The sequence below is a fragment of the Zonotrichia albicollis genome, chromosome 2, assembly GCF_047830755.1.
Source record: "Zonotrichia albicollis isolate bZonAlb1 chromosome 2, bZonAlb1.hap1, whole genome shotgun sequence".
In the NCBI taxonomy this organism is placed as follows: domain Eukaryota; kingdom Metazoa; phylum Chordata; class Aves; order Passeriformes; family Passerellidae; genus Zonotrichia; species Zonotrichia albicollis.
This window is the reverse complement of record NC_133820.1, coordinates 27,514,849-27,530,716: the sequence shown is the minus strand read 5'-3', so window position 1 is coordinate 27,530,716 and position 15,868 is coordinate 27,514,849. Positions and strand designations below refer to the sequence as shown.

The 15,868-nt window shown below is 39.5% G+C and overlaps 1 protein-coding gene across 4 annotated transcripts in view; it reads right to left on the bottom strand.

Annotated features, from left to right (window-relative positions):
- Positions 1-13,348, bottom strand: part of ADGRG2 (adhesion G protein-coupled receptor G2) — a 57,197-nt gene extending 43,849 nt beyond the window's left edge. Inside the window, exons 1-2 of one of the 4 annotated variants that reach the window (XM_074534648.1) lie at positions 12,665-13,348; positions 1,801-1,919 (exon numbers count right to left, since the gene is read on the bottom strand). In XM_074534648.1, coding sequence (XP_074390749.1) covers positions 1,801-1,918 — 118 coding nt within the window. In that variant the 5' untranslated portion in view covers position 1,919; positions 12,665-13,348. Of the gene's footprint in view, positions 1-1,800; positions 1,920-12,556; positions 12,627-12,664 lie in introns of those variants that run through there. The other 3 variants (XM_074534647.1, XM_074534645.1, XM_074534646.1) reach the window with 3 other exon arrangements.
- Positions 13,349-15,868: the final 2,520 nt, after the last annotated feature.

The following is a 15,868-nucleotide window of genomic DNA, read 5'->3' as shown; positions in this document are numbered from 1 at the left end:
AGTCACAAGTTTATATGTCTGTATAATCTGGCTTTTAACTAGTAACAGTAGTTATTAACTTCCTTGCAAGTGTTTGCCACCTGTGACACGTTTGGCTCGCTACAGTCCATTAAAATGACGTCAAAAGACTCTGGTGTACTCACGTGTTCCATCTCGGGCTCATAACTGTTTTTTATAAAAAGCCTAAAACACTACATTTTCTACATGTGGGTCACCTAATTCTGTTGAATATTTTAAAAATCTGAAGCTAAGTTCTGTTTCCCCAAAATCAATTTCATCCCTCCTTTTCATTCACAGTTCTATTTGTTTAGCTGGGGATAAACAGCATCACCTTATCCAGCATCCTGAGCATCAAAAAGAACACAGGAAGTTCTTCCCTCTTCGTATTTTTTGGAGAACACAAACATACTTTGACATCTCAGATGAGGAAAGAACTGAGTAGAGATGCTGCTGACACTACTAACTGCTGACAGCCTAAAACAAAAACACCCCAATAAAACAGGGGGAAACATAAACACACTTGTGTCAGTTTAGCTTTCTTTGATGATTAATGACAGCTTTAAGTGATACAAAGGTGAAAAATGAAATCCCTCTTTGCTCACTTCCTCAGAACTTTAGATACAGTTAAATTTTCCCTGGAAAAAATCTTCTATGACATCTGCCCATCTGCTGAGCAGCTCTGTCCTTTTTACTATTTGAAGTACAAGAGGTTAACACCTCTCCATCTTAGCAGCAGGTTTATCACCTGAATCTCAGATTCTGTCTCAACAGAAATGTTTTGTAAAAGTTACTGTATCTGGAGAATTGGAGTCAAACTGAGTCTAGTCTGTAAACCATAAAACCTCATTGGTTGTACAACATCATTAAGCAGGCACACTTAAATTTAAAAAAATCAGGCAGTAAATCAGAACTGCAAGTTCTGACCTAGACTAAAATAACATGCCATGACACAGAAGGAAGGTTCTGAAACCAGCCATTAAGCACACAGTGAAAAACAGTTACATTTTTTTAATACACTAAGCACATTATTAACATGATAGATGCATTACACACTATTGACACAAGGAAGCTGTTTGAATGACAAGCACTATTATCTTTATCAGCTGAGGTCCAGAGCAGTAACAGACCTAACCATCAGTTTACAGAAAAAGCTGACATTTTTCAGCCATGAAAAAACAGAAATTATTTTACCTCACTTTATTCTACTTAACCTTACACAAAAGCATCACCATGTCAGTTTTCCACAAGAACTTTATGAATTTATTTTTCATTTACTGTTACATAAAGAGCATAAACTGCCACATTCAAATACTTCATTTTTGTTACATGTTTTGGGCCTTACTACCTTTTCCTTAGCCATATTCAGATCCACAACCAAGATCAATGCAGATGTTCTACACTCACACACGCCCTAAATATAGAAAAGCTCAAAGGATCTTGTGGTGTTTTTGCAAGAGCAGTGTAAAAGATTTAACAACATGTTCTGAAAATAGCAACACTTCCAGCTCAAAAAACCCCCAATAATAAAATAATTTGTCTTGTTATTACAAATTGTGTTTTGGTTCTCTCCTCATCCACAGCCTAGAAGAAGTTACTACCAATGATATTTTATGAAAACATACAAAGCATCCAAAATGCTAAGCACCAAGTGTTTCATTTCTTGTTAGTGACAGTTTTTCCTCTTGTTTTCAAGAGGCAAAAACTTGCCTGGTTGAATATATTCAAAAGTCCTATTCATCAAGTCTAATGGTATTTATTTGGAATACCAACACTAGACCAATCAGGAAAAAATTCTCTTACCTTTGCTTGCTGTAGCCAAGAACAACTGAAGTAAAAGGACTGCTTGAACAATCCTGAATCTCAAGAAAATATCCTGTATTCTGCCAACACAGCAGTGCTGTTTTTCCCAGGCAACCATTCTAGAAAAAACAGATAAATAAATAAACCACAATGACTAGAAAACATGTAGGTGTATGGACATTATGACAAAACATGTTTCCAACATGAGCATAAACCTTCTCAACCCTGTTATACTATTGGGTATATATTGCACAGAAATACCCAGATACTCTGTATATTGCCAAGACACTAAGAGAGAAAAAGATGTTTGATGAGAGGAAAAAAAAAAAAACCAAGAAAACCCATCCAAGCTCTAATTCTCCAAAGACTACAAACACATCAGAACATAGCCATGACTCCTTGCACAAATAAGACTTTCAGCATTTGAAAAACAAATTAACAAAACCCCTCCAAAAGATTTGCACACAACATAAAACCCAAACAAAAGCTGACAGAGCAATCATAGAAAGGTTGTCCAAAAGCTTTATTAATCTCAGTATGTAAGAAAGCATCTCTTCAGTCCTCGACCCACACATTCTCTCATGTGACACTTTAACAGCCATAAATCACTGTGGGCAGCAAGATCATGAACAATATCATGAAAACCTGGTTTGTCCACCTTTCTGTTATAAGACATACCCTTCTATGAAATATTTTTTAAGATCTTTTTTAAAAAAGGTGCATCTGAATATTTTACATGCTGGAAGAAACATTCAAGAGCTTTTTCTTATACAAAAAAAGTTTAGATACATAGTGGCAAGTGATTCTGTAGCTGATTATTGAGACATGCAAAGCAGTAAAATTTACATATTGAATATTTTCCACGTATCAGCTTTAGGGTGGATCAGAGTATTCTGCCTGACACCAGAAGTTTAATTGGCCATCACAAGTTGGGTGCAGGTGCAAGTGCATTGGTTAGCACTCACACTGCTCACAAACTGCATTGCACTTCTGCTCATGCTGTGTCAGACTGCAGTAGCTTCCCTTCTTTTCAGGCACTGCTAAGTGTCTTTCAGAAGTTTTATATTTTTTTTTAAGGTTGGGGTTAAAATGTAATGTTTTTGAAAGATTCACACAAATAGTAAATATTTATTAATTTACAATGGTTACTATGGGCTGAACTCAGCCAGTGAAGTGCCACAGGACTAAACTAAGAAACAGTGAAGTTGCTAGGTAATTGAAATTTTAAAAATTGATTAAACATATGTGCAAATAAATTATAAATATATAATAACATAACATAGAAACCTAAAGCAATGGCTTTTTTAAAAATAGAGCACTGCAACATTGTTGCCAGTGTTTTCAAGAATTGCAACATGCAATACTTCTAAGAAATAAAAAAAGCTGACAAAATAAATCATATGCTAAAACAATAGTCATACCTAATATACACATTTCTGTGCAAACAAAAACAAGTAAAAAAAGGCCAGAAATGTCAATGATGGGCTAGCTTTCTAAAGATCCCCAGGAAACATGTTCAAACCTGTCCTCAGCTTGCTTCTCTGAATGCCTAAAAATTGTGTATAAATAAAGTTGTTCCATCAGCAACCTGAGTAGCAGAATTAAATTAATTATCCTAAGAACCTGATAATGAAAATCATTGTGCTTAAATATATCTGACAATTTCAAGGACTGTGCATTTACAATGCAATTTTCCTAGGGTTAAAGAGATGCTCATCCAAAAACTGTTTCCTTTCTTTAGTTACTTGCATTTTGCAGTCTAGTCTCAAATTAGGTCACTTCCAAGCAAAACCAAGCTGCATATTTGTTCACACATTTTATGGGGAAATCTTTTGTACACTAAACCACCCATCCATAGTGATGTATTTAGACAACAAAACAAACAAAATTTCCAGCATCTCTTTTCTCTACCACCTAGACACCAAGAGTTGAAATGTGAATGGATGGAGCCCAAAAGTACTCAGTGCCCCCACAAGTGCAGCCACTGATGCTGGTGAGCACTGAGGCAAGCTGCGTGCTTTGTGCCACATGTGACACTGACTGAGAACACTCCCACATTCCCGGCTTTTGTTTTCTCCTCAAGCCTCAGCCCTGCAAACAGATGCACACGAAATGAGCTGACTAGGACAGAGGTTTACTCCTGAACCACCAGGCATGCCTTTGTTTTGTTTGGCAGAGCTCATTAGACAATGATGTTAGTGTCCCACCCCCAGAAATAAAAACTGCATTACAAAAGCCTAAATTTGAGTACAGGAGCCAAGAAATTCCTGGTACTGACTCCAGCCCTGCCTGAGCACTCTGTAGCCCTGAGGAGTTTGAATGGACCTTCCTTTAACTCTGGCATTTCAGAGGGAGCTTTGCTAATATTTGCCCAGTGTTTAAACAAAAGGCTGTAATAAACACTTTCTGTACATTTAGGTTTTTGTCTCATGTGGGGTTTTTTGACATTGTACTCACTCCAAGAGATGGGCCTGGCAAAGACAAGTAGGGACAGAGTCAGAGCTTCTTGCTGACTGAACACAGTCACATCAAGAACTCCAAAACTCTTCAAAGCTATGAAGGAAAATTAATGATCCCAGGCAAAGCAATAAAATCCAGATAACAGGAATATAAAGTGAAATACTAACACGGTCAGCTCAACTGACTTTTTGCAAGACTTTGAACAGCTACACTAGATCAAGACTTGTTCCAATGCTCAGATAAAATATACAATTAAAAGAGTTGGGAAAGTAACATTTGTGTTCCTTTATTTTTGCAACAAAGTTGTTTAGACACTACTAAAGAAAAATACGCTGCTATCTTTGCTACTTTTTTAATTAAAAAAGCAAGATATAAAATACAATTTCACCATATCTATTCAAATAAATATCATATGACACATTCCAAAATATTTGGTCATTATGTTCTTCTCAATATTATTTAAGCCCTTTTCTGTATTAGAATCCTAAATCTTCATTCTTAATGATCCTGAACAGTAATGTAATTGCAGATTTATAGTTGTGAACATTACAGAATTAGGCATAAGGGATTCTTTTCATTTGTGATTAATTTGCTCATGTGTTCAAATGAATATTTGTATTCTTCTTCATAACAGATGAATATAGTGTGACTCAGGGAGCCCAGCATAATTATGCATAGTTTTTGCAGCAGGATGAAAAATTTTCACATGTATATCAAACAAGTCTAATTAAGTACAACAGTTACTGAGCCACCCAAGTGTGGGAAAGAATTCTGTGCACAGACTTCAGGTAAAGATGTAACCAGCTGGCTTCCCTTTCTCAGTTACAACTAAGTGGTTTTTATTTACAAAGAGCGAAGTGTCTGAAATAGATGACAATATAAAACATGTCTTTATGGTCAGCAGAAAAAAAAGAAAATTCAGAAAATAGAAATTAAAGGCTCAGGCATAAATCAGTTATGTCCTGTTTGCTCTCCATGAAGAGTGTCTTATTTTGACCAATGACAACCTTGCACCCAGGTCTTACAACATTTCACACCATCTTATTAATTTGAAAGTCAAACTATAATTGAGAGTGCTTTTCTTAAAAAAAATGAACAAATATACTTAGAAAAACTGGAATTTTTTTGTTTGTCTGTTGTGTTATACATGTCACAGGTCTGAACTAATATCATACTCTTTGCAAATTACAGAGGTTAGTGGAAACAAAGACAGGAAGTTGGTATAAAAAAGGAGTTTGAATTCCAGTCATTAATAGTAATTAGCTCATGCCCTGCTATTTCACTTTACTACTTTCTAAGTGTGCACCTATAGGTGACATATGAAGACATTTAGCACTTACCTTCAACAACTGCTTGCCTTACAGTACAGCAGATATATTTTCATAGGATTAAAGCCAAATAAAGTGCAAAACATAAATACAGCAGTTGTGTTCTGTAACATATTTTGTTACATCACTTTTGGAAAAATTTCACATCCAAATTTCATAATTCCTGTTGAAAATACATATTTACTGGCAATCTTTAACATTTAATAAACAATTAGTTCTTTTATGCTAGGGTTGAGCCAGAGCAGGTTCTCACTGCCAATGCATAAACAGCTGGTTACAGAAACTTATGTTGGAAATCATGGCCCAAAACAATCATTCATTTAATTCCAAGCACGCTGTCTGCTGCTGCACCTCAAACCGCTTTGTTTAAGCCACACTTATTTCATCCATGGTCTTTGGGTCTCATTCAATCTTCTGTATTCATCCCCTACTAAGACTGTAGATTTCAATAACAATATTGCCCAAATTTATAGAAGCTGCAGCTTAGGAGGAAGATAATAATGAATGGCAAGCTTCTGGCTGCTCTTCTGTGATATTCTGCCTTATTCAAGTCTACACCAGGTGACAAAAGGCTAAAACAAGCAAGAGAAACACATCAAACTGCCCAGGTATGAAAACTTCTTGATGTCTTTCAGAATGTAAAATTGTAGACTTCTTCCATCAACTCCTTATATTTTCCAGACTGGAACCAAAATGCAGTGAAGTTTTCATGTTATTTTTAAACTTTGGCTGAAGCAACTTAGATGTAATAGGGAGGACTTATGTTGGAAACTATTGTGTCACTGTAAATCTTGGCATATACAGAATTTACTGACTTAACAGCAGAAGTAGCACCACTGAGTTCACAATGTTGTTCCATGGGGGTTTTTATGTGTTTTTCCAGAAGACAGTAATAGGGTTATTACTGTCTGATAATAATTTGGTTTTCATTAATTTCAGTAATTAATTCATGATTTCTTAATCACATCTGTAAAAACTGTATTCTATATAGTCACCATATTCATTTAGTCACTTTATATAAAACACCAGTTTTTTCTAAGACTGTAGTGGTAATATGTTCAAGTTCAAGGACCTTCCTCCAGACATAAATCATTACTGTTTTCAAAGATATTAAATATTTTATTTTTAACAAGTTGGCTTACAGAGAGCAACATGCCACTTAAGCACAGACATCAGTCATCTGCAAAACTCACAGTTGGTTGATTGAGTTCTTCAGAGAACTGGAGAAAGAACTCTCTGAGAAATCCATTCCTTTGTTTAGCCTTTCAACTGTTGCAGGATACTGGCACTAGAATAACTTTTTAACATATTTTATTTTATAAATGCCCAGCTGTGCAAGCCAAGGTCTGCTAACAGATCTTCCTTTAGATTCATGTAAAAGTGCAAACTTAATCACTTAGGCCCGTGTAAGTGGATTCAGGAGTTGAAGATGGTATTGGATGGCACTCCATTATGGACCTCAGGGCCAAAAAAAACTGCACTTTTGGTACTTAATTCTCTTATATACCAACTTGTGCTCTATATAGTGCAAAAACAGGACAGGGGGAAATTACAAGCAGGTTTTGTTCCCTCTTACCCAGACTGGAAATGTTTCACCTCCTCATATCCAACTGTCACCTGGGAGATGAGCAAGAGACCTTTCTCTAACTCTTATAAAAGTTTTACACTGTCCAGGAAATCCTTGTCTGCATGGTGTATTCCCTCAGGAGCACAGCTTTACTCACACCCTCTATTAATTCCAGAGCAAACTAAAGAGCCCTTCACTGACAATGCCTGAGCAGGTTTCCTCTTAAAAGAGTTTACAAAGTACTGGTGAAGCACAACAAACAGATGCAATAAAAGTAGTTGTGTTTGCCACAAGTCTGATGATTTCAACTTCAGACAGGTTGTTTACATTTTCCCTAACACTTTGGGGTATGGAAGTATAGTGGTTTAATGGAGGGAGGAAATAACAGGAAGTGTTCTGCAGAGTAGAAGACCACACAAAGGTTGGCACATCAGAAAAGATTAAAAGAACACTATGTGTGCACCTTGAGCCATATAAAAGCATGAGAAAGGGTATATAGAGATATAACCACGAAAAAGTACACAAAAAGTTTTCAAAAACCTTTGTATTCAGCTACAGGACTTGATTTGATGGAGAGAGAAAGAGAGAAGGACAAAGACTTTTGTAAACCTCAAATATTTGTATCAGTGAACAATGTAAGCAGGCTGTGAGGAGTCAGGTGAGCACCAGGCATGCCAAAAAGAAGACTGTCCAGCTCATGCTTTCAATTTTCCTACTTTACACACAAAAAAGAAAAAAAAAAAAAGTTCTGAAGGTTTCATCTTACTGTAAGTAAAGGAAAATAAAAAGTAAATAATTGTTTCTGCTCAGTTTACACTTTTCTTCCCTGCTCTCTTTTCCAAGTTCTCTTGGCTTGAATAGCAACACCCTAAAAAAGAAATTATACTGTGATTTCATCCTAAGCTTCACTTCATGGACTTACCAGGTCTCTTGGATCCTGCACTTGGAGCCATTAAAATTTCTCTGCTAGCTAAGAAGTGCAGTATTTGGTGGAGGGTTTTTTTGAAAGAGGAGGGTGGGGGTGGTTTATAGCAGCCTCTCAGACTCTTTCAGTCACCAGCCCAATGACCAAAACTAACAGTTTGTACCACAGAGATAAAGCTCATCAGTTTGGAAGGATGTCTGCACTGAAGCAAGCATCTTCCTAAGTCCCACTAAAACTCTGATTTGGAATATGGCACCACTACCCTACACCTAAGGAAATGCAGTCATGTTGGCACTTCAGTCTCACATGGGGTAAATATTTAGGGAACATCTATTAAGACATTCTAAGAAACAGGGTTATGCCAGGACAGCATTCTGGCCTCCTTTAGCACTTCTCCTCCTCAGGGCTCAATGGGAGTGTCTGCTGGTACCATTGCCCATGTTAGACTACTACAACTGAAACAAGTTAGTCAATAGCAAACATTCATAAATACTTGAAAGTCATCACATAGCTGAGTAGATGACTTGAAAGCAGCTCCAGAAAAGTTTATTTAAATCTGAACCATTCATGTGTGCACCCCACAAATGTATCAGCTCAAAAAAATTACTTTGTACAACTACACTCCACATGGCCTTTTCCACTATCATCAACTCTATAAAAAAGTAATTTGCCTTCTCAGAAATAAACCACCATCACCACATTGCTGACTTGCCAATACATAGATGAGGGTGAAAAAGTAAAGCATTTTTAATCTAACTTATATGAACACATGGACTATGCTATGATTAAACAATGGAGGAACAAAATCGCTTCAAAAGATGAAGCCCATCAGAAGCCCATTCAGTCAGATTATGTCCATAACTGATTTGGTGCAAAAGAAACAGAAGTATTCAAAGTCTGCCTGGGAACTTGGAACTTAAACAGGGAATTTAGCAGCATTCACAATCAGGCATGCCCAAATATCTAATAAATCCAGGCAAAGAGGCACAGTCCTTTATTTTTGTAAAGAAAGGGACTTCCTAAGAGAATATTTTGACCAGTAAAAGTATCAGTAAAAGAAAAGTTTTGTTACGTGTTCACAATAACATTTCCACAGTTATCATAATCACATTACTCTTTGTCTTTCTAATTCTACCATTTCTAGAAGTGTCACATCTTGTCAAACATGACAACTTCCAGCAAACCTTCTGATGGATCTCTTAGACCTTAACTCCTCAATGATTCCTTTAAGGAACACCATAAATGAGAAAGTAGTGCTTAATTTGTGGGGGGTTTTCTTTTTGGTAACTAAGGCATCACTTGAAGTACTCATGCAAATTTCACTAAACAGAAATACTGTGATAATTCTTAGTAATTTTCTATGAATTCTACAGATTGAAAAAGTATATTAAGTAGATTGAGGAACTTATAAGGTATTTCTTTTCTATCTACTGTCTTATCTAGTGTAACTGACATTCTACAGTTTTCTTTTAAAATACACAAAAATAAGCTCATTATGTCGCTAACTGTACTTTTTCTATGACCTGTTAGGAACGCTGTATTGAAGCAGCCAGCAGAAGAGGACCTAGAGCAGAACAACAAAATCACATTTTTATAAGGCATTAGCTTATAGAAGTTGCTGTGCCAAACAGTATTTATATTTCTGTGCTACAGAATTCATCAATAAAAGACAGAAAACGCTGAGTTTGGGACTTGAAGTGCCAGACACACTTCTAAAATCCTGTATCAGTTCCACTGCACGACACCTGCAATAAAGCTGTCCTGAATCTGATGTAGGTAGCACTCACAGGCTGAATACCTGTGGCATACAAACTATTCAGCTCACAGCTGAAGACAAATCCCTGTGACTCAGGCAGAGAGGAGTTTGATATGGATTTTTTTGTCTTTGATTTAATGTCAGTTACAAAAGACCCTTTGTCCTTCCTGAACAATAAGTTTCAAAGGTATTTTGTCACAAAAGGAATGCAAAACTCCCAAGTAATTGAGTCCTATTAATTACCATATAGTTATACAATACCACCTTTTTCATAGAGCAATTATAGAACCTTTCCCAAGTGTAACTCCACCAGGAATTTATGACTGGAAAGAGTAAGACCTTCATAATCATGAACATGTGTCTAACAGACAAAAATATCAACTCCATTTATGTTCACAACCTGAGCAGCACCTACCAACAAATTAATATATTCTCTAAATCCTTGCATCTGGAAAAGAGCAAAGCTTTTAACTGAACCTAGATATACAAAACCACTAGTAGACTTACCATTTATCACAAAGCTAACATTTCAGGCCAAATAACGTGACTTATTTATGCTATTTTTTACATTGGAGTCTATGAGATTACTTGATGAGCTACCCTTACTTTGGCCTTCAAATAATCTAATCTAATATTCCACTGAAAACATAAAACTCAAGTGTAGTGGTCAGTTTTAAAGCTAAACTGCATTTGCCAAGGCCAGTGATCATGTTACATATTAAGAACTAAGAAATTGTTCATATTTAACAAGAGTTATTCTCCCATGAACTCCCAAACTTTCTAAATCTGCCAGCACTCTACAGTCACCAGTGGAAGACCTGACTAAGAGCACTCACAGCACAAAAACTGTAAATGGAATAATTAACTTGAGAACGGGAATCTAGTCCTTCATCTCTCTCCAACTGGCCCTAGTCTGAGCCAATTTCTGTTGATGTATTAGAAATAGAAGTTTAACATTAAATTTGGAAGGCGCTGAAGAAAAAAGAACATGCCAACAAACTCCATTTGATCTACAGAACTACCTTAAGACACTAAAGTAATATTAATAAAGATACCAATAGCACTAAGCTCACTTGGTACCATAGTAGAAATGACATAATATTGTCTTACAGTGTAACTAGAAAATTTTGTCGCCCCAATTTGTATCTGAGCAAATTTTGTTTATGTGCAATTTCTTTCTTGCATCTTCTTTCACAACATTCCACTTCAGAGATTTGGATTCATCGTTAAATTTTATGTGTGCTACCTCAGTGAAGACATGTACTTGGAGATCCTCCTAAGCAAAGACATGTTTTTTTTGTTCTTTAGTTTAATTCAATAAACACACTACTGGTCACCTAGCAGAGGAACAAATTTTGCTTGTTTCCCCCATGGAAACAGTTACAGAAGTCTGCTTTCCACTTGGGAATACCCTTAAGGTCAAAAGCCTAAGAACAGCAATATCAGCTTGTGCAGTTCCCTTCTGGTGATGATGTACTCTGTGCAAACAACAGGGAGGAACGTGTTCTGAGTAGGCACACATAACACCAGATTTGCTTTTTCAGTACAAATGACAGAACTGAAGACACAACTAATTTGCTTTGGGATTGATATCTCTTAGATCTGGAGGTTGTAAATTCTATTTTGGCTCATGTTGAAGCCCATTCCAACACACCTTCAGCATGACTCAAACTGATTTGAGCAGGGAGGTTGGCACAAACGACCCACTGTGGTTCCTCCCAACCTTACCAATTCTGTGATTTCATGGAAGTCAAAACCAGCCTCAGCTTGCGCAATCACACGTTTAATGTGCTGGAGAAGCACGTCTTGAACTAGTTTACAAACATTTATCCCTGTTTCCACATAAATCAATTCAAGAAAATAACACAGTAAAACAACAGAGTTCAGAATTGCCACAAATACTATCCATGAATGATGAAACCTATACATTTCCAAAGTAAAAAATAAATTCAGTCAAGAAAGGACACTTCCAGTATACTTAGCCAGTGAACATGACAAAAACCCGAGACACCATCCCCCCCCGGCTCGAAATAATTATTGTGCACTAAAGGTGACTGTGAAGACATCACCTTCATTGATGCAGGTTGTATGCAAAAGAGGGAAAACTTTCAAGATGAATATATTCTCTGCGCCCGTTCCCACAGAAGACGGGTGTGAGAGCCAAGGCCGACCCGGTCCAGCAACGCTGTCCCAACGGGACATTACCCTGTCTCTTAGTCTAGACCGCATCCAAACCCCACCGACTCCTCCACAAAAATCAGTCACTTTTTAGGCCAATTTCAACACGTTACTAAATGCTTTTCGCCGTTGACTGATTAAGCACTTCATGCTGAGAAGCTGAAGGGGAGCTTTCCACCAGCAGCCCGGAGAGCGGTACCCGGTGAGCGCCGCTCAGGACGGAGCCGGGCCGCGCTGCCCGCAGCCCCTCAGGGCGGCCTCGCCCCGCACCGGCCCGGCGCGAGCCCCAACGGGCCGGGCCCGCCCGCGGCGCCTCCCCTCAGCCCCCGGGCCGGGCCAGACCCGCAGGGCCAGCACAGGGGAGGATCTGTGACTAAGCGGGAGCCGCGGAGCTCCCCGACCTGCGCTCCTCCACCCACCACCGCCGCCCCCGCGGGACCTCCCCGCCCTAAGCTCGCTCGTCCCTCCGGGAAGAGTCGGCGGGAAAGCCCATCCCAAGGGAGCCGCGCACCTCCGCCGCCCGGCCCCGCGGAGTCGCTCACCTCCACCCGGCTCAGGGCGATTCCCATCCCCGCAGCCGCCGCGCTGCCCGTCCCTCCCGCTCTCGGGAGCCCCGCCGCCTCTGCTCCCGCATGCCCGCAGCCGCTCACCTGGCGCCGGGCGGCCGCCCGTCACGTCCGTGCTGTCCCGTCCGTCCCGTCCCGTCCGTGCTGTGCTGTCCCGTCCCGTCCCGTCCGTCCCGCCGCGCCGCTCGCTCAGCACTGTGCACAGCAGGCGCGCCGGCGGCCCCGACAGCTGGGACAGCCACTGGACGGGGGGCGGAGGCAGCCGAGGGAGGTGCTGCGAAAAGCCGAGGGAAGCCGGCGCGGCGGCGGCCGGCGGAGCCGCCCGGGAGCAGCCCCCGCTGAGCCGCCCCTCAGCAAGGCGGGCTCGGCGGCCCCGGCCCCTCCCGCCCCGCGGCCCCGCGGGCGCGGGCGCGGTCCCGGCGCTGCGGCAGCGCCTGGGGCGTGAGGCCGGCCCGGCGAACAGCGCTGGGACAGGTCTTGGGGACGCTGGGTGGCTGCGCACAGCCAGCTCGGGGGCCGGAGCTACCCTTGAGAATAAACTGTTCCACGTTCCTTGGTGGGCAGCGTGCTCAGGGTTAAACCAGCCTTCTCTCTCGGAAAGTTTACTCCATCTTTGAAACAGACTTCATTTCATTAACCCCTACTGTTACCACAGATTTTGCACATTTAGCAGCCTTCATTGCATTTCAATGAGATTAATTTCTTCAGTCCGTTCAGATTATGGGTGATGTAAATGAGCTTCACTACCACGACGGTAGAAAGCTGAAGCTGTGGCGCTCCTCTTCCACTTTTCAATTGCTTGGAATTAAGCATATTCTGAAAAGGCAGGATTTTCAATGACTCATACCAAATGCTTAGGAACTGCTCCTTGCATGTAGGCTGGAGGTTTGGTACCTAGGCACTGCTGAAAAGAGAAGAAAAGCCTGGCTCCAGGGCATAGCTGAGGAAAGCACATCCAGAGGGGAAGGCTGGAGCTTTAGGCGACAGCTCTTCTCAGTGTTACTGAAAAGATAAGACAGGGACAAATTCTAGGAACTCCAGACAGCAGGTCTTCCTGAGGATGCAATGGGTCCACATGATGCACACAGTTTTGTAGGGAAATACTTACAAGGAAGAAATGAGGGTATATACAGCGGCTTGTTTCATTTTGTTTAGATCAGTGGTGCCTTTGGATACTTTGGAGCTGGCATTTAGTGGGACACAAGGCCAGTGCTTTTGCTGCAGTTCCTCACACAGGAAAAAGCCAGGAGGCATTTGTCTTTCTCTGCCTTGCTTAGTGGAACAACTTTCACTTCCTCAAAGGCTTAACACAAACTCTGTTCTCTTCCCAGTTTAAATCACCTGTGAGAATTATAACCACTTCTGATCTGGATGTCTGAGGTCAATGAGGAAGAAAAGAAAAATTGTCCTAAAGTTAGTGCTAAGGGTGCAATGCATAAGAATATCATTTGTCTATTTACCTAGTGACTCTGTATAAGTGCTCTTTTGACACGTCCACATAAATTGTTCTTTACCAATGTGGCTTAGTGATGTCTTCTCAGAAAGGCTAAAAGGTTCAACAAGGCTGGAAACTGAAGTTCAGGTTACTCCTGGACACCTTACCCATTGGTAGTGCAGGGTGAGGAAGCTTTCTGTGTTGCTTGTTGTGTGAAAGTGGTGTACAGATAAATGGAGGGCTGCCTCTGTCTATCTAACATCTCTGATGAATGATTTTTCCATACAAATCAGCCAGCTGCTGAATTTTCAAGCGCTGAAATGTAATTACAGGCAGGGAATTTATTTCAAAATACTTATTCTCTTTCCACTCAGACCAAATTAATTTACTAGGATTTGGTGTGCAATTTACAAAAGGAAAACACTGAATTTATATTTCTATTTATTTAAACTGTGTACTGCATAGTACTGGGTGGTGTCCAGTAACACATAGAGAAACTAAACCAAACTGATTTGTAATGACCTAAAAACTAAGTAAAAAACTTAATACCCAGTGTATTTGTATTGCTCTATTTAGCAGCCATCTATGCCATCTATACAGTTCTAGGACTACACTGGATCTGGGCAGTTTTGCATAGAAGCCAAGGGCAAACTCCTATGCACTTACCAAGAAAACACACACTTGAGCAGGTCTGAGGAACAAGCATGGATAATTGAGTAACAAAGAACTTTTCAATCCCACTAGTTTTTTCATGCTTTTGGGAAAACACCAAAAAAAAAAAAGGTTACGTTAATTCAGATTGCTCAAAGCCTCCTTTATTGTGCTTGTGCAATACGGAACGCTGGTTTAGTAGGAACAACAGGTGATAAATGCAGGTTTAAGGAAATGTTACTTCCTTGAAGAGAAGGAGTCTAATCTTCCCAAACAAAATGATCATATGAAAACATCTTAAATAAAATTAATTTTTCTGGATCTGGAAGGCTCTCCAGAAAATGGGACCACAGATACCATAAAGTGGTGTTGATATCCAGTCTGGCCATGCATTCACCTACTGAGAAAATGCTGGATTTCAAGGATTTTTATTTTTACCTGTGTTCAACAAGATTGAATGTAGAAACCTACAAACAACTCCAAAAAAGACAGTGACTAAATTCCCATTAATTTCATCTTAACTATAATTTCACAATGTTTTTTCTAAATGGTTTGGGATTTATTATTATTACTACTACTTCTACTCCTTCTCCTCCTACTACTACTACTTCAAACTCTTTATTTATGTTTGTGTATGTATATATGGTTCCTAGGGAGATAAGACATTACTCTGACATGTTGCAGTATTAACTTCATGTTTAGAATTTACGTATCCAAATATAATTTGTTCTAATTATATAATGCATGTCTTGGTAGGAAAAAAACATGTAACTGACAAGAGAAAGAGGAGAGTGGAGATAGTGGTAGAAATAAGGTCTGTTTCCCTTTTCATTTATGCTGTGAAGGTTTGAAGCTGTTGTTTCACAAAGATGTTTGATAGGATTTCACTATTTCTTAGTTGTCAGGATTGGGAGGCTTTGCCCTGTGATGTGTGTATGGTCGACCCCAGAGAGCATAAATTTAGGGGACTGAGTAATTCAAAATGAATGGCATTAATATAGTATGTTTTATATCAAATCTAATTGGTCATTAAAAAAAAAAAGCAAAAGAGATAATTTCCCTGGGTCTTGATTTTGTGGTGTTCTGTCTTCTTCTCTACCATGTGATACATTTCTGTGAACTCCAGAAACTGATTGAAGGTACAAAAAGCAGTTGAAATGGTTACACTTCTCTGTTTCATGTATAAATATAGTCCTTCCTGA